General features: G+C 44.3%; 1 protein-coding gene across 1 annotated transcript; it reads left to right on the top strand.

Annotated features, from left to right (window-relative positions):
* Nucleotides 1–21,572: 21,572 nt before the first annotated feature.
* Nucleotides 21,573–23,447, top strand: LOC311142761 (claudin-3-like; the record flags this gene model as incomplete). Its single annotated transcript, XM_084178433.1, has 1 exon — nucleotides 21,573–23,447. One exon carries the CDS (start codon nucleotides 21,573–21,575, stop codon nucleotides 22,227–22,229), a length of 657 nt encoding a protein of 218 aa, XP_084034559.1. The 3' UTR covers nucleotides 22,230–23,447.
* Nucleotides 23,448–24,806: the final 1,359 nt, after the last annotated feature.

Raw genomic sequence — 24,806 nt, 5'->3', positions numbered from 1 at the left:
CCAGGACCTGGACAAAAATAGTGCACTATTAGGTAATAGGGTGTCATTTGGGTTGCAGAACAAGTTATCTTATCTATGATTAGTTTGTCCATAGTAGAGTGGCCTGTCTGAGCGATTCTAAAGTGTGTTGAGCGATAACGTGTACAAATAAACAAGATAATATTCTACACCTGTTTCCTTCTGTGCTGGAATAACCAGTCACACGTACAGGCACCCTGAAACTTACACAAGTAGGTACGCATGCACATACAGTACCTACAATATATATAAAAAAGTATGTGGACACCCCTTCAAATTAGTGGATTCAGCTATTTCAGCCACACCAGTTGCTGACAGGTGTATAAAACCGAGAACACAGCCATGCAATCTTCATAGACAAACATTGGCAGAAGAATGGCCTTACTGAAAAGCTCAGTGACTTTCAACATGGCACTGTCATAGGATGCCACCTTTCCAACAAGTCAGTTCGTCAAATGTCTGCCCTGCTAGAGCTGCCCTGGTCAACTGTATGTGCTGTTATTGTGAATTGGAAAATTTCTAGGAGCATCAACGGCTCAGCTGTGAAGTGGTAGTCCACACAAGCTCACAGAACAGGACTGCCATGTGCTGAAGCGAGTAACGCGTAAAAATTGTCAGTCCTCAGTTGCAACACTCACTACCAAGTTCCAAACGGCCACTGGAACCAACGTCAGCATAATAACTGTTCGTTGGGAGCTTCATGAAATGAGTTTCCATTTCCGAGCAGCCTCACAAGCCTAAGATCACCATGCGCAATACCAAGCGTTGGCTGGAGTGATGTAAATCTCGTGGCCATTGGACTCTGGAAAAGTGGTAACGCGTTCTCTGGAGTGATGAATCACGCTTCACCATCTGTCAGTCCGACAGACGAATCTGGGTTTGATGCCAGGAGAATACTACCTGCCCCAATGCATAGTGCCAATTGTACAGTTTGGTGGTGGAGGAATAATAGTCTGGGGCTGTTTTTCATGGTTCGGGGTTGGCCCCTTAGTTCCAGTGAAGGAAAATCTTAACGCTACAGCATACAATGACATTCTAGACGATTCTGTGCTTCCAACTTTGTGGCAACAGTTTGGGGAAGGTCCTTTCCTGTTTCAGCATGACAGTGCCCACTTGCACAAAGCGAGATCCATACAGAAATGGTTTGTCGAGATCAGTGTGGAAGAACTTGACTAGCCTGCACAGAACCCTGACCTCAACCCCATCAAACACCTTTGGGATGAATTGGAACGCCGACTGTGAGCCAGGTCTAATCGCCCAACATCAGTGCCCAACCTCACTAATGCTCTTGTGGCTGAATGGAAGCAAGTCCCTGCAGCAATGTTCCAACATCTAGTGGAAAGCCTTCCCAGAAGAGTGGAGGCTGTTATAGCAGCAAAGGGGGGACCAACTCCATATTAATACCCATGATTTTGAAATGAGATGTTCGACTAGCAGGTGTCCACATACTTTTGGTCATGTAGTGTAGGACAGACACTTCAAAACCTTATTCCTTATTATACATTTTATGACTATTCTTTATGCCATTTCTCAATGTGTTATTCAATGCATTCCTATGGGTTATAGGAGTAAAGGCCAAATTCTATATTTTATCAAATAATCATAATTATTTATTTTTTTGTACCCCCCCAAAGGCATAGACTTTTAGAGGTTAACCATAGTTTGTCAAAATCATCCCTTTAAAGCCTGTGGGGAATATACAACGCTGTATCATGAAATAGTCTACAACTGCCCAACCAAAATAAGTTAATAAAACATTTTTTTTGGGAAAGTTTTAATTTGGCTCGCCCAGTTGTGGTTTGACAAGTAAAAATGAAAACATAGCTACAAAGAGAAGACCATTAGGACAATTCAATTTGCTTTAGCAATGGCAAATATATTTCAAATGAGTAGGCAACACTCACCAATAAGCCATGCATCCTCAACAGCTCCCTCCTGTAGGCGTATAGGCTGATCTGCAGACCACCAGATTCAGCAGCGTTTTTAGCAGATCACATAACCTATCAGCTGCACATAAGAGTGGAAGCCTTTTCTGATGACATAGTTTAACTCGTTTTGCGATGGAGCTTTTATGGCGATGTGGGTGCCGTCTATTTCTGTTTGTGTTTGGGAATTGATTGATGTCAAAGAAACCCCTCTTGACTTCAACCTGTTGTGTGATGGTGTATGGAAATGGTATATTACAGTTCATTTTGCTGATGATTGCATCCAAAACGTCAGCAATTCACTTTACTAATGATTCAGAGTCAAACAATAATTTACAGGGCCGGTTTCCTGGACACAGATTAAGCCTAGTCCTGAACAAAAAAGTTACTTCAATGGAAATGACTTTTTAGTCCAGGACCAGGCTTTTTAGTGGGAAACCAGCCATACACTATAACAGCCTGTAATACAAGTCTTCTACTCTTCAGAAATATTGACCAGCATTCATCTAAATTAATTTCCTATTTGACTGAACAAACACTTAAGGTGTGCTTTATTTGTGCCATTGAATCCAGATGAATGTCTACGTCCCAAATGACACCCTATTACCTAGTGCACTACTTTAGACCAGGGCCTGGACAAAAATAGTGCACTATTAGGTAATAGGGTGTCATTTGGGTTGCAGACCAAGTTATCTTATCTATGATTAGTTTGTCCATAGTGGAGTGGCCTGTCTGAGCGATTCTAAAGTGTGTTGAGCGATAACGTGTACAAATAAACAAGATAATATTCTACACCTGTTTCCTTCTGTGCTGGAATAACCAGTCACACGTACAGGCACCCTGAAACTTACACAAGTAGGTACGCATGCACATACAGTACCTACAATATATATAAAAAAGTATGTGGACACCCCTTCAAATTAGTGGATTCAGCTATTTCAGCCACACCAGTTGCTGACAGGTGTATAAAACCGAGAACACAGCCATGCAATCTTCATAGACAAACATTGGCAGAAGAATGGCCTTACTGAAAAGCTCAGTGACTTTCAACATGGCACTGTCATAGGATGCCACCTTTCCAACAAGTCAGTTCGTCAAATGTCTGCCCTGCTAGAGCTGCCCTGGTCAACTGTATGTGCTGTTATTGTGAATTGGAAAATTTCTAGGAGCATCAACGGCTCAGCTGTGAAGTGGTAGTCCACACAAGCTCACAGAACAGGACTGCCATGTGCTGAAGCGAGTAACGCGTAAAAATTGTCAGTCCTCAGTTGCAACACTCACTACCAAGTTCCAAACGGCCACTGGAACCAACGTCAGCATAATAACTGTTCGTTGGGAGCTTCATGAAATGAGTTTCCATTTCCGAGCAGCCTCACAAGCCTAAGATCACCATGCGCAATACCAAGCGTTGGCTGGAGTGATGTAAATCTCGTGGCCATTGGACTCTGGAAAAGTGGTAACGCGTTCTCTGGAGTGATGAATCACGCTTCACCATCTGTCAGTCCGACAGACGAATCTGGGTTTGATGCCAGGAGAATACTACCTGCCCCAATGCATAGTGCCAATTGTACAGTTTGGTGGTGGAGGAATAATAGTCTGGGGCTGTTTTTCATGGTTCGGGGTTGGCCCCTTAGTTCCAGTGAAGGAAAATCTTAACGCTACAGCATACAATGACATTCTAGACGATTCTGTGCTTCCAACTTTGTGGCAACAGTTTGGGGAAGGTCCTTTCCTGTTTCAGCATGACAGTGCCCACTTGCACAAAGCGAGATCCATACAGAAATGGTTTGTCGAGATCAGTGTGGAAGAACTTGACTAGCCTGCACAGAACCCTGACCTCAACCCCATCAAACACCTTTGGGATGAATTGGAACGCCGACTGTGAGCCAGGTCTAATCGCCCAACATCAGTGCCCAACCTCACTAATGCTCTTGTGGCTGAATGGAAGCAAGTCCCTGCAGCAATGTTCCAACATCTAGTGGAAAGCCTTCCCAGAAGAGTGGAGGCTGTTATAGCAGCAAAGGGGGGACCAACTCCATATTAATACCCATGATTTTGAAATGAGATGTTCGACTAGCAGGTGTCCACATACTTTTGGTCATGTAGTGTAGGACAGACACTTCAAAACCTTATTCCTTATTATACATTTTATGACTATTCTTTATGCCATTTCTCAATGTGTTATTCAATGCATTCCTATGGGTTATAGGAGTAAAGGCCAAATTCTATATTTTATCAAATAATCATAATTATTTATTTTTTTGTACCCCCCCAAAGGCATAGACTTTTAGAGGTTAACCATAGTTTGTCAAAATCATCCCTTTAAAGCCTGTGGGGAATATACAACGCTGTATCATGAAATAGTCTACAACTGCCCAACCAAAATAAGTTAATAAAACATTTTTTTTGGGAAAGTTTTAATTTGGCTCGCCCAGTTGTGGTTTGACAAGTAAAAATGAAAACATAGCTACAAAGAGAAGACCATTAGGACAATTCAATTTGCTTTAGCAATGGCAAATATATTTCAAATGAGTAGGCAACACTCACCAATAAGCCATGCATCCTCAACAGCTCCCTCCTGTAGGCGTATAGGCTGATCTGCAGACCACCAGATTCAGCAGCGTTTTTAGCAGATCACATAACCTATCAGCTGCACATAAGAGTGGAAGCCTTTTCTGATGACATAGTTTAACTCGTTTTGCGATGGAGCTTTTATGGCGATGTGGGTGCCGTCTATTTCTGTTTGTGTTTGGGAATTGATTGATGTCAAAGAAACCCCTCTTGACTTCAACCTGTTGTGTGATGGTGTATGGAAATGGTATATTACAGTTCATTTTGCTGATGATTGCATCCAAAACGTCAGCAATTCACTTTACTAATGATTCAGAGTCAAACAATAATTTACAGGGCCGGTTTCCTGGACACAGATTAAGCCTAGTCCTGAACAAAAAAGTTACTTCAATGGAAATGACTTTTTAGTCCAGGACCAGGCTTTTTAGTGGGAAACCAGCCATACACTATAACAGCCTGTAATACAAGTCTTCTACTCTTCAGAAATATTGACCAGCATTCATCTAAATTAATTTCCTATTTGACTGAACAAACACTTAAGGTGTGCTTTATTTGTGCCATTGAATCCAGATGAATGTCTACGTCCCAAATGACACCCTATTACCTAGTGCACTACTTTAGACCAGGGCCTGGACAAAAATAGTGCACTATTAGGTAATAGGGTGTCATTTGGGTTGCAGACCAAGTTATCTTATCTATGATTAGTTTGTCCATAGTGGAGTGGCCTGTCTGAGCGATTCTAAAGTGTGTTGAGCGATAACGTGTACAAATAAACAAGATAATATTCTACACCTGTTTCCTTCTGTGCTGGAATAACCAGTCACACGTACAGGCACCCTGAAACTTACACAAGTAGGTACGCATGCACATACAGTACCTACAATATATATACAAAAGTATGTGGACACCCCTTCAAATTAGTGGATTCAGCTATTTCAGCCACACCAGTTGCTGACAGGTGTATAAAATCGAGAACACAGACATGCAATCTTCATAGACAAACATTGGCAGAAGAATGGCCTTACTGAAATGCTCAGTGACTTTCAACATGGCACTGTCATAGGATGCCACCTTTCCAACAAGTCAGTTCGTCAAATGTCTGCCCTGCTAGAGCTGCCCTGGTCAACTGTATGTGCTGTTATTGTGAAGTGGAAATGTCTAGGAGCATCAACGGCTCAGCTGTGAAGTGGTAGTCCACACAAGCTCACAGAACAGGACTGCCATGTGCTGAAGCGAGTAACGCGTAAAAATTGTCTGTCCTCAGTTGCAACACTCACTACCAAGTTCCAAACGGCCTCTGGAACCAACGTCAGCACAATAACTGTTTGTTGGGAGCTTCATGAAATGAGTTTCCATGTCCGAGCAGCCTCACAAGCCTAAGATCACCATGCGCAATACCAAGCGTTGGCTGGAGTGATGTAAATCTCGTGGCCATTGGACTCTGGAAAAGTGGTAACGCGTTCTCTGGAGCGATGAATCACGCTTCACCATCTGTCAGTCCGACAGACGAATCTGGGTTTGATGCCAGGAGAATACTACCTGCCCCAATGCATAGTGCCAATTGTACAGTTTGGTGGTGGAGGAATAATAGTCTGGGGCTGTTTTTCATGGTTCGGGGTTGGCCCCTTAGTTCCAGTGAAGGAAAATCTTAACGCTACAGCATACAATGACATTCTAGACGATTCTGTGCTTCCAACTTTGTGGCAACAGTTTGGGGAAGGTCCTTTCCTGTTTCAGCATGACAGTGCCCACTTGCACAAAGCGAGATCCATACAGAAATGGTTTGTCAAGATCAGTGTGGAAGAACTTGACTGGCCTGCACAGAACCCTGACCTCAACCCCATCAAACACCTTTGGGATGAATTGGAACGCCGACTGTGAGCCAGGTCTAATCGCCCAACATCAGTGCCCAACCTCACTAATGCTCTTGTGGCTGAATGGAAGCAAGTCCCTGCAGCAATGTTCCAACATCTAGTGGAAAGCCTTCCCAGAAGAGTGGAGGCTGTTATAGCAGCAAAGGGGGGACCAACTCCATATTAATACCCATGATTTTGAAATGAGATGTTCGACTAGCAGGTGTCCACATACTTTTGGTCATGTAGTGTAGGACAGACACTTCAAAACCTTATTCCTTATTATACATTTTATGACTATTCTTTATGCCATTTCTCAATGTGTTATTCAATGCATTCCTATGGGTTATAGGAGTAAAGGCCAAATTCTATATTTTATCAAATAATCATAATTATTTATTTTTTTGTACCCCCCCAAAGGCATAGACTTTTAGAGGTTAACCATAGTTTGTCAAAATCATCCCTTTAAAGCCTGTGGGGAATATACAACGCTGTATCATGAAATAGTCTACAACGGCCCAACCAAAATAAGTTAATAAAACATTTTTTTTGGGAAAGTTTTAATTTGGCTCGCCCAGTTGTGGTTTGACAAGTAAAAATGAAAACATAGCTACAAAGAGAAGACCATTAGGACAATTCAATTTGCTTTAGCAATGGCAAATATATTTCAAATGAGTAGGCAACACTCACCAATAAGCCATGCATCCTCAACAGCTCCCTCCTGTAGGCGTATAGGCTGATCTGCAGACCACCAGATTCAGCAGCATTTTTAGCAGATCACATAACCTATCAGCTGCGCATGAGAGTGGAAGCCTTTTCTGATGACATAGTTTAACTCGTTTTGCGATGGATCTTTTATGGCGATGTGGGTGCCGTCTATTTCTGTTTGTGTTTGGGAATTGATTGATGTCAAAGAAACCCCTCTTGACTTCAACCTGTTGTGTGATGTTCATTTTGCTGATGATTGCATCCAAAACATTGGCTCATCGAGAGATGTGATATGCCGATCGGGCAAGCTCCTGCTGAAAAGTAGGCCGTTGACAAAAACTTGAGGGTGGATAGCACATTGTTTTGCACATTAATGGCATGTGTTTGCCTTTCTAAACTAGGTCTTAAATCCTCACAAAGATCCTATAATATTGGTTTTGGGAAACGATATCTGATTGGCCAATCTCTACTTTCTGCAAAAAAGTCCCAACTGTCTCTAAAAACGCGCTCTCTGCGAAATACATTGTGTGCCAAATCTTCCAACAGAGAAAGATCAGCCATCTCTCATTCGATTTCCCATTACTTCAGTCTTTCATAGTATTGCAACAATGGTTTCACATTCACACGTGCTTCTAATTTAACAAATTACTGTACTTTATATGGATTATTATTGCAAATTTTTTTACTAATGTGATCAAATTGTATATAGCCTGTCAAGATACAGTATATCTAGGAGATATAAGGAAGCTCACATATTTAACCTCTTACAGTGGGGAAAAAAAGTATTTAGTCAGCCACCAATTGTGCAAGTTCTCCCACTTAAAAAGACGAGAGAGGCCTGTAATTTTCATCATAGGTACACGTCAACTATGACAGACAAATTGATTTAAAGAAATCCAGAAAATCACATTGTAGGATTTTTAATGAATTTATTTGCTAATTATGATGGAAAATAAGTATTTGGTCAATAACAAAAGTTTCTCAATACTTTGTTATATACCCTTTGTTGGCAATGACACAGGTCAAACGTTTTCTGTAAGTCTTCACAAGGTTTTCACACACTGTTGCTGGTATTTTGGCCCATTCCTCCATGCAGATCTCCTGGGCAACACGGACTTTCAACTCCCTCCAAAGATTTTCTATGGGGTTGAGATCTGGAGACTGGCTAGGCCACTCCAGGACCTTGAAATGCTTCTTACGAAGCCACTCCTTCGTTGCCCGGGCGGTGTGTTTGGGATCATTGTCATGCTGAAAGACCCAGCCACGTTTAATCTTCAATGCCCTTGCTGATGGAAGGAGGTTTTCACTCAAAATCTCACGATACATGGCCCCATTCATTCTTTCCTTTACACGGATCAGTCGTCCTGGTCCCTTTGCAGAAAAACAGCCCCAAAGCATGATGTTTCCACCCCTATGCTTCACAGTAGGTATGGTGTTCTTTGGATGCAACTCAGCATTCTTTGTCCTCCAAACACGACGAGTTGAGTTTTTACCAAAAAGTTCTATTTTGGTTTCATCTGACCATATGACATTCTCCCAATCCTCTTCTGGATCATCCAAATGCACTCTAGCAAACTTCAGACGGGCCTGGACATGTACTGGCTTAAGCAGGGGGACACGTCTGGCACTGCATGATTTGAGTCCCTGGCGGCGTAGTGTGTTACTAATGGTAGGCTTTGTTACTTTGGTCCCAGCTCTCTGCAGGTCATTCACTAGGTCCCCCTGTGTGTTTCTGGGATTTTTGCTCACCGTTCTTGTGATCATTTTGACCCCACGGGGTGAGATCTTGCGTGGAGCCCCAGATCGAGGAAGATTATCAGTGGTCTTGTATGTCTTCCATTTCCTAATAATTGCTCCCACAGTTGATTTCTTCAAACCAAGCTGCTTACCTATTGCAGATTCAGTCTTCCCAGCCTGGTGCAGGTCTACAATTTTGTTTCTGGTGTCCTTTGACAGCTCTTTGGTCTTGGCCATAGTGGAGTTTGGAGTGTGACTGTTTGAGGTTGTGGACAGGTGTCTTTTATACTGATAACAAGTTCAAACAGGTGCCATTAACACAGGTAACGAGTGGAGGACAGAGGAGCCTCTTAAAGAAGAAGTTACAGGTCTGTGAGAGCCAGAAATCTTGCTTGTTTGTAGGTGACCAAATACTTATTTTCCACCATAATTTGCAAATAAATTCATAAAACATCCTACAATGTGATTTTCTGGATATTTTTTCTCAATTTGTCTGTCATAGTTGACGTGTACCTATGATGAAAATTACAGGCCTCTCTCATCTTTTTAAGTGGGAGAACTTGCACAATTGGTGGCTGACTAAATACTTTTTTCCCCCACTGTATGTTTGTTGGCACAAAACTACCTCCATACTTCCATTCGTTTGTATGGGTTACCTTCAGACCCGTGACACTTGTGGGGGTCGTAGAGCAAAACGGAGAACACCATCGTGTTTGTGAGAGTCATATTAGTTTGTAGCTCAAACGGTTAGGACGCTAGAGACAGAAATTTGCACATCAGCGCTACCGACTTCAGACAAACCGTTCGGATGCTAAAAACTTTTTCGTGAGAAGATAGATTTTCGGGATGTCTCATGGTCTGACACACACCGCTGTAGCTCGGCCACCTTCCACCGCAGATGCTTAAACTGACGGATTAGACTGACGGATTTTGATGGGGATTGTTTTATTATGTTATTTAGATACAGTGCTGTGAAAAAGTATTTCCCCCTTTCTAATTTTCTCTACCCTTGCATATTTTTGATACTGAATATTATCAGATCTTCAACCAAAACCTAATATTAGATCAAGGGAACCTGAGTGAAAAAATAACACAACGATTTCACACTTACTTCATTTATTTAATAAACAAAGTCATGCAACACCCAATGCCCTGTGTGAAAAAATAATTGCCCCCTTACACTCAATAACTGGTTGTGCTACCTTTAGCTGCAATAACTCCAACCAAACGCTTCCTGTAGATGTTGTCTCTCAAGTTGCTGTGGAGGAATTTTGGCCCACTCTTCCATGCAGAACTGCTTTAACTCAGCCAAATGTGTGGGTTTTCAAGCATGAAATGCTTGTTTCAAGTCCTGCCACATCTCAATTGGGATTAGGTCTGGACTTTGACTAGGCCATTCTAAAACTTCAAATGTGTTGTTTTTTTGCCATTTTCATGTAGACTTGATTGTGAGTTTGTGAGATCATTGTCTTGCTGCATGCGCTTCAGCTTCAGCTCAAAGATGGATGGCCTGACATTGTCCTGTAGAATTCTATGATACAGAGCAGAATTCATGGTTCCTTCTATTAAGGCAAGTCGTCCAGGTCCTGAGGCAGCAAAGCATCCCCAAACCATCACACTATGACCACCATGCTTAATCGTTGGTATAAGGTTCTTACTGTGGAATGCAGTCTTTGGTTTTCGCTAGGCATAATGGGACCCATGTCGGAATTGGGTGTTGCATAACTTTGTTAATTAAATAAATAAAATAAGTATAAATGTTTGTTTGTTATTAGTAAACTCAGGTTCCCTTCATCTAATATTAGGTTTTGGTTGAAGATCTGATAACATTCAGTATGAAAAATTTGCAAAAATTTAGAAAATCAGAAAGGGGACAAATACTTTTCACGGCACTGTAGACTCTTAAGGATTAATTAGGTGCGTTTCAAAATGCAAATGGCCAAGGTCGTGCACGAGCACTGAGGCTGAGAACAATTGGTATTTATCAACGGTTATCTCCTACCGGTGTGCATATAACGCTCATAGGGTTGTTTGATAAATCACACTTTTTGAACATTCCGTTCATGACTAGTATTTTAGAATAATTTCTACGCAATATTGAAAAATGAGGCCCCAGGTCTCTGTTCTAGGGTGAAACATGATGCTCTCTCTGCTCTGGTTATTAACTGCTGGTGTGTGTAACAGTGATTACATTTACATTTTAGTAATTTAGCAGACGCTCTTATCCAGAGCAACATACAGTTAGTGAGTGCATACATTTTCATACTGGCCCCCCGTGGGAATCGAACCCACAACCCTGGCGTTGCAAACACCATGCTCTACCAACTGAGCTACACAGGGCCACAGTAGGCTGAACAAGCCCTCTCTGGAGAACTGCCAGGACCTAAGGGTTAGTCTGCCTCACAGTCCTGTTTTCACGGCTCAGGAAAAGACCCAGATGCAGACAGTTGACCCTGACAGAAACTCTAATATACACACGTCTCCACTCTTGGCCAAACTCTAATTTAAACCATTAGTGGAGGTACAGATGAAACTCACCAGATCAGTGTTGAGTGCAACTTCATCCTACCCCTGGATAGAACATAGCTCAAAAGGTCACAAGCGTGCTGTTGCTATGGGAACAGTTAGGAAGCGCTTGAGACTGGACTTACAGTATGGACAACACACACACGCACACACGCACACACGCACACACACACATGCACCCACGCAAACACACGCACACATGCACACACGCACCCACACACTTACAGTAGAGACATCACCTACAACACCAAGTGTGTTGATGCAATAGTACTAGATATGTCTGTGGTGATGTCTCCAAATAGATACTATTTTAATTATAAGCAAACACTTTACAGGCCTCAATCACTCATTTTTAAATAACTTATAAACATTATAAATAACTTATAAACATCAGAAAAAGGTGTTAATAGATATTAAAGGATGTCCAAAAATGATATGTTTTGATACAAATAATGTCATACATCTTTTACCATTAATTTTGCACACTTTTCTGCCAGTACTCTTTTAATTTAAAAATACTAAATTCTCCTTTTATGTTTTCAGCTTGTAAGGTGTAGATTCATGTAGTGTCGTTTCCAGGGTAATGCCAGTCCCTCGTTCCTAATCTCTTCCTTGTCTGAGTTCATATGAAACTAAACAAATAACTAGTGTCACCAGATCACACAGATAACCGTGGTCAGCCAGCCAGTTTGTTACTGTGTCCCAAATTGCACCCTATTCCCTATGGGCCCTGGCCAAAAGTAGTGTACTACAAAGGGAATAGTGTGCTGTTTGGGAAGCAGAATATCAGTCCGCTGTTAGTTTTGGTTGTCCTGTGGTTTTGCCCTGCAGTTTCAGTTAGATCATTAGTTTACATTCTCTCATTGGCCGACTTTCCGTTCATTGATATTTCTATGGTGAAATCATAGGATGCGTCCCAAATGGCACCCTATTACCATATTCCATATGTAGTGCACTACTTCTGACCAGAGCTCTATGGTCAAAAGTTCTGCACTATATTAGTGAATAGGGTGCCATTTGGGATGAACGCCAAGATATCCTCGTCACTCTCTACAAAAAATATATATTTTGGAGTATTCTGCCTCTTTTCAATCATTCTGCCTCATAGTCCTGTTTTCACGGCTCAGGAAAAGACCCAGATGCAGTTCGAATAACGGACGTTTATTATATAAACAGGGGGCAGGCAAAGGACAGGTCAAGGGCAGGCAGAGGTCGGTAGTCCAGGGCAGAGTCTGTAAGGTACAGAGCGGCAGGCTCAGGGTCGGGGCAGGCAGAGGTCAGTAATCCAGGGCAGTGTCAAACGGTACAGAACAACAGGCAGGCTCAGGGTCAGGGAAGGCAGAATTATCAAAAACAGGGAAAACTAGAAAACAGGGCTCAAGAAAACACGCTGGTAGGCTTGACGAGACAAGACGAACTGGCAACAGACAAACAGAGAATACAGGTATAAATGCACAGGGGATAATGGGGAAGATGGGCGACACCTGGAGGGGGGTGGAGACAAGCACAAAGACAGGTGAAACAGATCAGGGTGTGACAGACAAAACCTGGGGTCCACACAAAACATGAAACATGACATAATACAGAACATTAATAGACAATAACAGCTCAAGGAGGCACACATAGCCTACATATCAATACATACACACAAACTATCTAGGTGAAATAGGGGAGAGGCATTATGCCGTGAGGTGTTGCTTTATCTGTTTTTTGAAACAGGTTTGCTGTTTATTTGAGCAATATGAGATGGAACTGAGTTCAATGCAATAATGGCTCTATATAATACTGTACGCTTTCTTGAATTTGTTCTGGATTTGGGGACTGTGAAAAGACCCCTGGTGGCGTGTCTGGTGGGGTAAGTGTGTGTCACGCCCTGACTCTGAGGACTTGTATTTGTTGAGTCAGGGTGTGTATTTTCCATGTTGTGTGTTGCTATGTTGATTTCTAGGTTTTAGATCTAGCATGTGCAGATCTATGTTGGCCGGGGTGGTTCCCAATCAGAGGCAGCTGTAGCTCGTTGTCTCTGATTGGGGACCATACTTAGGCAGCCTTTTGGCACCTGTTAGTTGTGGGATCTTGTTCCGTGTAAGGTATGTTATAGGTTAAAGCTGCCTATTAATTATCGCATTAACCCCTCGTTCCATGTGTCTCACCTCAGGCCGGTGGTAGCTGGTCCACTCCAGGAGAATGAGGTACGAGAGGCCCCTCCGCCCCCACTAGACATCGAAGGGGCTCCGGTGTACTCAGTCCGTTCCATCGTGGATTCGAGGCGACGGATGGGGGGTCTGCAGTATCTCGTGGAGTGGGAGGGGTACGGTCCGGAGGAACGGTGCTGGGTCCCTAGGAGGGACATCCTAGATCCCTCCCTGTTGACAGAAGATCCCACCAATCCTGGACCAAGCAGCGTGACGAGGAGAGAGGATGGACTTGGGAGGAGATGAGCGAGAGTCTGGCAAGAGGGATGGAGGCCATGATCACGGGGGGGAGACAATCCCCCAAAAAAATTAGGGGGGGGCTCATGCCGTGGACGACGAGGCAGCGGGAGGCCGCGATAGAGCGGTTCCGCCGGTTAGCAGAGGAGGCCACCAGATTAGGGGGGTCATTGGTTCAGAGGGAGCAGAAGGAAAGTGTAGAGGCACGGCGAGAGGAGCTGGTTAGGCAGCAGAAGGAGCGGGGGTTAATGAAGGAACCCAGTCCCGCTCCTCGCACCAATCAAGTGGTGCGTGTCGCCAGTCCGGTCCGGCCCCTCCTGCTTCCCGCACTAAGCCAGTGGTGCGTGTTCCCAGTACGGTTCGGCCCATTCCTGCTCCTCGCATTAAGCCAGTGGTGCGCGTCGCCAGCCCGGTCCTGCCTGTTCCTGTCCCTCGCACCAAGTCAGTGGTGCGCGTCATCAGCCCGGCCCGGCCTGTTCCTGCCCCTCGCACCAAGCCAGTGGTGCGCGTCGCCAGCCCGGTCCGACCTGTTCCTGTCCCTCGCACCAAGCCAGTGGTGCGCGTCGCCAGCCCGGCCCGGCCTGTTCCTGCTCATCGCACCAGGCCAGTGGTGCGCGTCGCCAGTCCGGTACGGCCCGTTCCTGCTCCCCGCACCAAGCCAGTGGTGTGCGTCGTCAGCCCAGTCCGGCCCGTTCCTGCTCCCCGCACCAAGCCAGGGGTGCGTGTCATCAGCCAGGTCCGGCCCGTTCCTGCTCCCCGCACCAAGCCAGTGGTGTGTGTGTCCAGTCCGGCACAGCCCGTGCCTGTTCCACCGGTGCCTGGTCCGGCACCGGTCAGCTGCTCCACTCCGGAGCCAGAGCAATTCGCTCCACCGGTGCCTGATCCAATTCCGGTCAGCGGCTCCACTCCGGAGCCAGAGCAGTTCGATCCACCGTCGTCGGGTCCAGCTCCAGTCAGCAGTTCCAGTCCAGACCCAGACGTCAGCCCCTCTCCAGGTTCGGGGTCTCCCACACCAGGGTCCAGACAGGGCTTGGTACTTCGTGGGAGAAAGGAGAGGGGAAGCAGCGCGCCGAGGTCCAGACCAGACCAGGGGCGCAACGGGGAGGTGGAGAGTAAGTGGTTGTCACACCCGGAGCCGGATCCACCCGGCCCCTACCCTGTTATGTTTATGTGGCGCGGTCGGAGTCCGCACCTTTGGGGGTGGGGGGCGGGGGGGGTACTGTCACGCCCTGACTCTGAGGACTTGTATTTGTTGAGTCAGGGTGTGTATTTTCCGTGTTGTGTGTTGCTATGTTGATTTCTAGGTTTTAGATCTAGCATGTGCAGATCTATGTTGGCCGGGGTGGTTCCCAATCAGAGGCAGCTGTAGCTCGTTGTCTCTGATTGGGGACCATACTTAGGCAGCCTTTTGGCACCTGTTAGTTGTGGGATCTTGTTCCGTGTAAGGTATGTTGTTTGGATGCTACTTTGGACTTCACGTTTCGTTTGTTGTTTTGTCGTGTGTTTAGCCGTAAATAAATATGAATGCATATCACGCTGCGCCTTGGTCCTTCTCGTTCGTCAATGATCGTGACAGTGTGTGTGTCAGAGCTGTGTGTAAGTTGACTATGCAAACAATTTGGGATTTTCAACACATTAATGTTTCTTATAAAAAGAAGAAGTGATGCAGTCAGTCTCTCCTCAACACGTAGCCAAGAGAGACTGGCATGCATAGTATTTATATCAGCCCTCTGATTATAATGAAGAGCAAGACGTGCCGCTCTGTTTTGGGCCAGCTGCAGCTTAACTAGGTCTTTCCTTGCAGTACTGGACCACACGACTGGACAATAATCAAGATTAGACAAAACTAGATATTTATGCTGTTTAATCAGCTTCTTGATATGCCACACCTGTCAGGTGGATGAATTATCTTGGCAAATGAGATATGCTCATTAACAGGGATGTAAACAAATTTGTGCCCAAAAGTTTTTTCTAATAACCAATTTCTGTGTTTATGCATGTGACTGATTGAACGAATGCTCACTATCAGTATCTGCAATTTGGCAGTATGCCCAGAACCTTGTTTTGAGAAAGGGATATCTCAGTTTCAAGGTCTCAGGTTAGAGAGAAGAAGCCTAGTGAGGTATTGGTCTGTCGCATGCATGACCCAGTATTGGTCTGTCAAATGAAGGAAGCTAACGTTAATGATGAATTAATTATGAATGCAAATATAACTTGTCTGTATATAAGAGAACTAACGGGACTGCCCCGGTGGAGCTCCTGATCGACATGTGTACTTGGTGCATTGAGTTGGTTGGAACCTCTCCAGCACGCTGATAATAAACAATTACTCATTTAAGATTGACTTTGAGTGTCCCTGTGTAGAATTTCCACGACAATTTGGCATCACTAACAGGATGAATCTTAAATGAATAATTGTTTATTATCAGCGCGCTGGAGAGGTTCCAACCAACTCAATGCACCAAGTACGATCAGTAGCTCTACCCGGGGCAGTCCCATTTCCAAGGTAGCCCCATTACCACCAAACAAAATCCTGATAGGCACAGTATCTGTATCGGCTGGGAATGGCAAAGAAAGGTGCACATTGTTATATTAGCTGAATAATGCTTCTATGGTAGGTGACTGGGAACAAACAGTGTAGCTATTCCCTCCGTAAGGCAATCAAACAGGAAAAACATCAGTACAGAGACAATTCAAAGGCTCAGACACGGGACGTATGTGGCAGGGTCTACAGACAATCACGGATAACAAAGGAAAAACCAGCCATGTCATGGACACCGACGTCTTGCTCCCGGACAAGCTAAACACCTTCTTCTTCCGCTTTGAGGATAACACAGTGCCAACAACGCGGCCAGCTCCCAAGGACTGTGGGCTCTCGTTCTCCGTGGCAGACGTGAGTAAGACATTAAAGTGTGTCAACCCTCGCAAGGCTGCAGTCCCAGACGTCATCCCTAGCCGCGTCCTCAGAGCATGCGCAGACCAGCTGTCTGGAGTGTTTACGGACATATTCAATCTCTCCCTATCCCAGTCTGCTGTCCCCACTTGCTTCAAGATGTCCACCATTGTTCCTGTACTCAAGAAAGCAAAGGTAACTGAACTAAATGACTATCGCCCTGTAGCACTCACTTCTGTCAGTGCTTTGAGAGGCTGGTTAAGGATCATATCACCTCCACCTTACCTGACACCCTAGACCCACTTTAATTTGCATATCGTCCCAATAGATCCACAGACGATGCAATCGCCATCGCACTGCACACTGCCCTATCCCATCTGGACAAGAGGAATACCTATGTAAGAATGCTGTTCATTGGCTATAGCTCAGCCTTCAATACCATAGTACCCTCCAAGCTCATCATTAATCCCGGGGCCCTGGGTCTGAACCCCGCCCTGTGCAACTGGGTCCTGGACTTCCTGACGGGCCGCCCCTAGGTGGTGAAGGTAGGAAACAACATCTCCACTACGCTGATCCTCAACACAAGGGCCCCACAAGGGTGCATGCTCAGCCCCCTCCTGTACTCCCTGTTCACCCATGACTGCGTGGCCACACACACGTCAACTCAATCATCAAGTTTGCAGACAAAACAACAATAGTAGGCATGATTACCAACAATGATGAGACAGCCTACAGGGAGGAGCTGAGGGAGTGGTGCCAGGAAAACAACCTCTCCCTCAATGTCAACAAAATGAAGGAGCTGATCATGGACTTCAGGAGGACAGCAGAGGGAGCATGCCGCTGTCCACATCGATGGGACCGCAGTGGAGAAGGTGAAAAGCTTCATGTTCTTTGGTGTACACATCACTGACAATCTGAAATGGTCCACCCACACAGACAGTGTGGTGAAGAAGGCGCAACAGCGCCTCTTCAACCTCAGGAGGCTGAAAGAATTTGTCTTGGCCTTACTAATCCTTAGTAATAATCCTTACTTTGATATTCACTTCTTATGACCATTCCTTGATCTTAGTCAGCTAAATGCATAATACTTGTTAGCACATGGTTTTAAATAGTCTTTAGGGAGTCAGATAATTCATTTAATAGACTTTGTTGACATATTAATTGCATAGTCTTATTTTGAGTCGCATGTGAGGTATATATAATATGCTTATACATAAAATATTACCCCACTACAATAGAAGCTATGTTGACACTGGCATGTTGATCTGAGCCTTGCTGTTGGAAAACAACTACAGTGTCCAAATTTCGGCTGTCGAACATGCACCTCCCCCGACTTCACTCGCTGACTTTGGTCTACAGTCATCTTCGTTAGGCTTACTGCTCATACACACCCACTGACTGACTGAGTACTGCTGCTTCCCTATTTGAATAGTTAAGTAGTTCCTTATTATCTGACCTGACAGATGTGGAGGCACACGGCTTAGTGGAGAGGCCTGGAGAGGTGCTGCAGCAGGTGAATATTAACCCCAATAAACGACTTCACTTGACCAATCAGGTAGTCATGTAAAAAATAAGTTATTTTCCATAACTCACCTGGATAGGTAGGGGCACAGCACAACTAAGGCTTATGGTCAGGTAAAATGCAGCGCCCTAGTTTATTTGTCATGTGGTGTTGCTACCATGCTGTGATGTCATCTGTTGCTGCCATGCTATGTTGTTGTCTTAGGTCTCTCTTTATGTAGTGTTGTGGTGTCTCTCTTGTCATGATGTGTGTTTTGTCCTATATTTTTATTTTTAATCCCAGCCCCCGTCCCCGCAGGAGGCCTTTTGTCTTTTGGTGGGACGTCATTGTAAATAAGAATTTGTTCTTAACTGACTTGCCTAGTTAAATAAAGGTTAAATAAAAATAAAATAAAAATAATCTATGGAAATACAGACCTATGGAGAATGTCAGTGGATGTATGTTTAGTCAAATAAAAAACATTCCACTGTTGTAGATGTAGTTGTTGCTGCTGTTGAGTTGATTATTCAGGTGGTACAATCAATGGACTGAAAACTGTAAACACACCAGAATCAGATGCATACAGAGCAGAGTACTCATTCAATTCAAGGTTTCATGTGTAAATGTAGCTATCTGTTGTTATCATTGTTTGTATCTGTGCAATATACCTCAAATACCAGTAACCACAGGCAACTAACCTGTGTGTCCCCAAGTTTGTCTGCGTGTGAGTGGAGTTGTTCAGACTTGTTGACAGCAAACAATAGCATGTGATAGGCCTTCCATCACCATCACTAACACATGCAAATACATACACTCTTTAATTCAACACCATTCAACTGCTTCACGGACAACTAAGGACAAAACAGAAAACTAAGCTAACAAATGGAATTGTTTTAAGATGGTCATACCATGGATCATTTAACTATTTGATTTGGAATATTAGGACCCCTGTAAAAGAAAGTTTGATAAAATATTGGTTTTGGCCATTACTACTAAAGCCCATAGAAACGCTCAGGAAATATGTATGTTTTTTGGACACATATTTAACCCCTTTTTTGTTGACACAAAACTACCTCCATACTTCCATAATTTGTTTAAACCGATACCAGGTTACCTTCAGACAAGTCCCGTGACACTTGTGGGGGTTGTGGAGAAAAACGGAGAACACCATCGTGACCATAGAGTGGTCATATTAGTTTGTAGCCCAAACGGTTCGGACGCTACAGACAGAAGTTGGCACATCAGTCGTACCGACCTCAGACAAGCCGTTCGGACGCTACAGACATTTTCATGAGAAGACCGATTTTCAGGATGTCTCATGGTCTGACAAACACTGCTTTCGCTCGGCCACCAGATATCTCTAGCTTAAATTGACAGACTTTGATGGGGATTAAAAAAAATTGTTTTACTTAGATTGACGCATGGGTACTGAATATTATTGATACTTATGACAGATAACAATTGAAAGTGTGGGTGACATTTTTTATGGTATTTCTAATCTGGCACTGGGTATACATGGAGGATGCCTGGCCATGTAACGTGAGTGTGTATCTAACCGATACTGAGATGAGTAAATAGTTTGTATGCTAAAGGTGTCTATGCTGTCTCTCTCTCTCTCTCTCTCTCTCTCTCTCTCTCTCTCTCTCTCTCTCTCTCTCTCTCTCTCTCTCTCTCTCTCTCTCTCTCTCTCTCTCTCTCTCTCTCACTCTCACTCTCACTCTCTCTCTCACTCTCTCTCTATTTACTCAGAGGACAGTTCTGCAAGTTTTCAGGGATCTGGGAATATTTTCACACATAATCGCTCTGTTACAGGAACGGACATAGAAACGTATTGCTCTGTGTGTGCGTGCGTGCTTGTTTGAGTGAGCGTGGGTGTGGCTGAGTGTATATGCCTGCCTGTATATTTGTGTGTCTGCCTGAGTGTGTGTGTGTGTGTCTGTGTGTGTGTGTGTGTGTTTCCATGCGAGGTCATAAAGATTTCACCTAATTTTAACATTCTGTCATAAAGAGCACATGTTTTCTGATCTCAAGAGGTTAAATAAAATAAAAATTACTATATTATATTAAGTGCCAAATAAAGTAACAGGGTTGACCGTGACAAGGTTGATGATTTCATCTTAAATCAGCAATGAATCCCCTTGTGACGGGGAGAATGGAACTTCTTGTGTGCAACAGGGAGTGGCAATTGAATGCAAGCTTTAAAAAAAAGAGGAAATTCTTCAAACATTTCTAGCCTGTCTATCTATGGGTAACAGGCTTGATGTGTTATGCATGACCCACTCAGTTTTCATCGACAAAACACCAGAAAATGGCCAACAAGAGTATAAACAGCTCACCTGCATTTACACTATGATTATACTTTTAGATGTTGAATGTTTCTTTAAAAAAAAAAAAGACAAATTAATAATTTCACCATATTAAAATGAGAGTTCAGTTCACATAACAGGGTTGACCTTAAAATGAGGAACAGACTTAAATGAATCGCTAAAATGACTTTGTCAAAGCCACAAAATAACTAGAGCTTTACAATGATGGTGAAAACTTTGATAAATTGTGGGGTTAAGTGGGTTAAGGAGGGACATTTTAACAATAATTTTATTCATAAGGCACACATTACGCAAAAGGCACTCATTTCGTGGAACGACCCACCTGTACCAGCCTGTACCTCAAATATACATAGTACATCCAGTCAGAGGACATGATTCAGCATACTTTCCTCCAACATTTAGAGGGCATTAATTCTTCATAAAGGCATGAAAAAAGAGAGCAGGCAAGGCCAGGGTAATTGTCAATGCACTGTCTGTCCCTATGTTCCTGTAAGGAACAGTCAAGAGGGAGTCAGATTACAGGTGAAACCCTCCCCTCTGGCTGCCTCCTCCCTCCCTTCTCTCCTCTCCTCTTATCTCTCTTGCTTCTCCTCACTCCTCCTCCTCTCTCCATCCCCCTCTCTCAGTAGCCTCTATGGGCAGGTCGTTGTTTTTGTGAAGAGCCTGCAGACACCTGTTCTGCCATCCTGTGACATCATCACCAGGGGACTCCTCCCTCCCTCCTCACCTCCCTCCCCTGGGCTATAAAGGATCTCTGTTTCCGTGGCAGCATCACTTAGCTACATCACACCCTCACACAGAGAGAGAGAGAGAGAGAAAAAAAGTGGTTATACACACAGGCAAGGAAGAACACAAAGAACATACGGAAGGACAGAGCTCCAGATTTGGAACAGAATCTTCTATCTTTGATTACAACTGGATTAGAATCTCAGCGTGACAGAATCCTCTGTTAGTTCTAGAATCTGTGTGCTGGATTCTGTCAGTTGAGAATCTCGGCAGGATCTAGAACTTCTTAGTTAAGTCACATCCTCTTTTCTCCAGGAAGGGCAGGTGTTGGAGAGACCCAGCCCAGGGAGCCAGCATGTCGATGGGCATGGAAATTGTGGGAATCGCCCTGGGAGTCATAGGATTCATCCTGGGCATCGTGGTCTGTGCTTTGCCCATGTGGAAGGTGACAGCCTTTATCGGAGCCAACATCATCACAGCCCAGACCATCTGGGAGGGCCTGTGGATGAACTGTGTGATCCAGAGCACGGGACAGATGCAGTGTAAGGTCTACGACTCCCTCCTGGCCTTGCCCCAGGACCTGCAGGCCGCCAGAGCCATGACCATCATCGCCATCATCTTGGGGATTCTAGGGGTGATGGTCTCCATCGTCGGAGCCAAGTGCACCAACTGCATCGATGATGAACCCTCCAAAGCTAAAGTCATGATCATCTCCGGAATCTTCTTCATCCTGGCCGGGATCCTAGTCCTCATCCCTGTCTCCTGGTCGGCCAGCACCATCATCCAAGATTTCTACAACCCCCTTTTGATCAACGCCCAGAAGAGGGAGCTGGGGGCCTCGCTCTACATTGGCTGGGGGGCCGCGGCCCTGCTCCTGATCGGAGGGGCCATGCTGTGCAGCTCCTGCCCCCCCAGCGAGGAGAAGAGGTACAAGCCTGCCGGCATGGCCTACTCCGCCCCTCGCAGCGTGAGCGGGGGCGCAGCGGGATACGACAGGAAGGACTACGTCTGAGAGAGACCTCTTCACCTCCCTGATTGAATGGAGGGAAGAAAACACAGAGGAGAGGAGAGGAGAGGAGAGGAGAGGAGAGGAGAGGAGAGGAGAGGAGAGGAGAGGAGAGGAGAGGAGAGGAGAGGAGAGGAGAGGAGAGGAGAGGAGAGGAGAGGAGAGGAGAGGAGAGGAGAGGAGAGGAGAGGAGAGGTATCTCTATCCTGAACATTAGCGTGTTTGTTTCTTGTCTGACAGAAAAACTAGGAGAGGAAACACCTAGAAAGACTTCAACATGAAGGGATGTGTGTTTTAATGTTACTGCTTGGTTTTTCTTCCCTTGCTCGTTTCTATTTAGTTTAATTGTTCAGCTTTATAGTGTGCAGGCTTGTGTGACGCGTGGTAGAGACTGTCAGACCGAGATACTGTACATATAATCCCAAATGGCTAGGTTGACAACTGCTAATTATTTCAGAATAGTTTCAACTATAGTTTTTATTCATTAATTTCAAACTTGAGATAACAAACCAAAGCCCTTTTGTTTCAGCAAACCGTACTGTAAATGAGAACTTGAAGGGTCTTAGTTTTCAAGTACTTGAGAGAAAAGGTATAGTTACACAGTAAGTGGGCTCATATTTGTAGTGCAGTGTTACGGATACAGGTATCCTGTGTCTTTTTGTGTTTTTCCTCTCCTTCTGCCCTAATCACAGGTGTCCTGTATGTTCCTGATTGGTGGTTGTTGGGGTGTCTGCTGATTGCTAAGGTGGACCAATCAGTGAACATTCCTCTGCATTGCACCACCTGTTTCTGGTTTTTCAATCACACATCCCATTGTTTAAAAGCCGGTCAGTTGTGTTTGTTGTTAGAAGACTATTTTCCGTATGTGAGTATGGATACTGTGGTGTCCTGTGTTTTGTGTACTCACTTATTTGCTGGTTACTCTGTTTGGTAACTTTGTGTGTTTCTGGGAAAAGGGGAAGTTAAGCAAGCTGCCCTTGGGCATACATTACCCGTAGAAAGAAAACTGTCTATAAACACTAGTTAGACCTGAGCGGACCACCCACTGTATTTTTGTATGATTAGCAGTAGTTTAGCGGTTCTTGAGGCAGGCAAGATCAGTTTAGGGGTGTTTTGCACTATTGTTTCATTTCTTGGGTCCTGCTCAGCCCTTTTTCCCAAACCTTTACCGTGTGTTCACAAATAAACATTTTATGTTTGACGGTAGTTTATGGTTGTCGTGTAGTTTTTGTTCTCCCTGTTCCATGTCACGATTCTAATTTGCATGATTTATGTTACGGGTCTCTTCTCCATCCTCCCTAGACGTTTAAGCCACGGGGTTCGTAACATGCAGTATGGAGGTCCTTATTGTTTCCGTAGTTTGCTGTTGCCGAGGAAGGATTTTGTTACACTGACTCAGAGCCGCCATGAGCAGAGTGCATGCAGAGAGAGTGACAGACAGAGACGAGCAGCTAATGGATATACGAACGGAGGAAGTTATTTATGTTTTCGGGTTTTGGGCAGGGCCTTAAATTTGGCAGGAGCAATCAGGCCTGGGTAGAGTAGGGCCTGAATGTCGCGGGCATGGGTAGGGCTTAAAATTAATACATGTGCAGGGCTCTAGTAGGCATGTAGCAGGTTTTTTTCTTCTCTCTCTCTCTCTCTCTCTCTCTCTCTCTCTCTCTCTCTCTCTCTCTCATAATCAGTCATACACAACCACATATAACAGACTATGGGGAAGTGATATTGCTTGTTCAGAGTATCTATATTGTCTTCTATTGTGTTATTTTGACAGTAGAACTTCCTCTTGTACAGCTGATGATACAACACCTGAATAAAACTGAATTAAAATTTGATTTTAAAAAACTGATCTGCTGTCGTGATTGAGAGTGCAAATGAGTTAGTATGCATCCCAAATGGCACCCTATTTATATATATTCACAAGTCTCCAAATAATTTATTAAAACACACTGTTTTGCAATGAAGGTCTACAGTAGCCTCAGCAGCACTCTGTAGGGTAGCACCATGGTGTAACCGGAGGACAGCTAGCTTGTGTCCTCCTCTGGGTACATTGACTTCAATACAAAACCTAGGAGGCTCATGGTTCCCACCCCCTTCCATAGACTTACACAGTAATTCTGACAATTTCCGGAGGACGTACCCCAAACTATCAGAGCTCTTGCAGCATGAAAAAAGCATAAGCTACAGTTAGCTATCACTGCAGTGCATACAATGTGGTGAGTAGTTGACTCAAAGAGAGAGAAAGACAATAGTTGAACAGTTTTGAACAAATTAATTTCTTCCAAAATGAAGGAGCAAGAGAGAGTGTCATTTTTTTCAGTTTCACTTACTTAGCGAGCAAATGCAGCTAGCTAGTTTAGCCTACTCAAACGCCCTGCTCAAACAGAGGGATGCTATGTTAGCTAGCTGGCTATGACTATGCAACACAACACCGGAACTCTTCCAAGTCAAGGTAAGCTTTTGGTTTTACTAATTTATTGCCACGGTGCCTGCCTGATATGTTGAAGGACATAATTGTCATAATTACTGTGGAAATCTATGTAAGGGCGTGAGAACCATGAGCCTCCTAGGTTTTGTATTGAA

The sequence above is a fragment of the Coregonus lavaretus genome (assembly GCF_964263955.1).
Source record: "Coregonus lavaretus genome assembly, chromosome: 15".
In the NCBI taxonomy this organism is placed as follows: Eukaryota; Metazoa; Chordata; class Actinopteri; order Salmoniformes; family Salmonidae; genus Coregonus; species Coregonus lavaretus.
The sequence above is the reverse complement of the archived record's forward strand: the minus strand, read 5'-3'. Positions and strand labels throughout refer to the sequence as shown.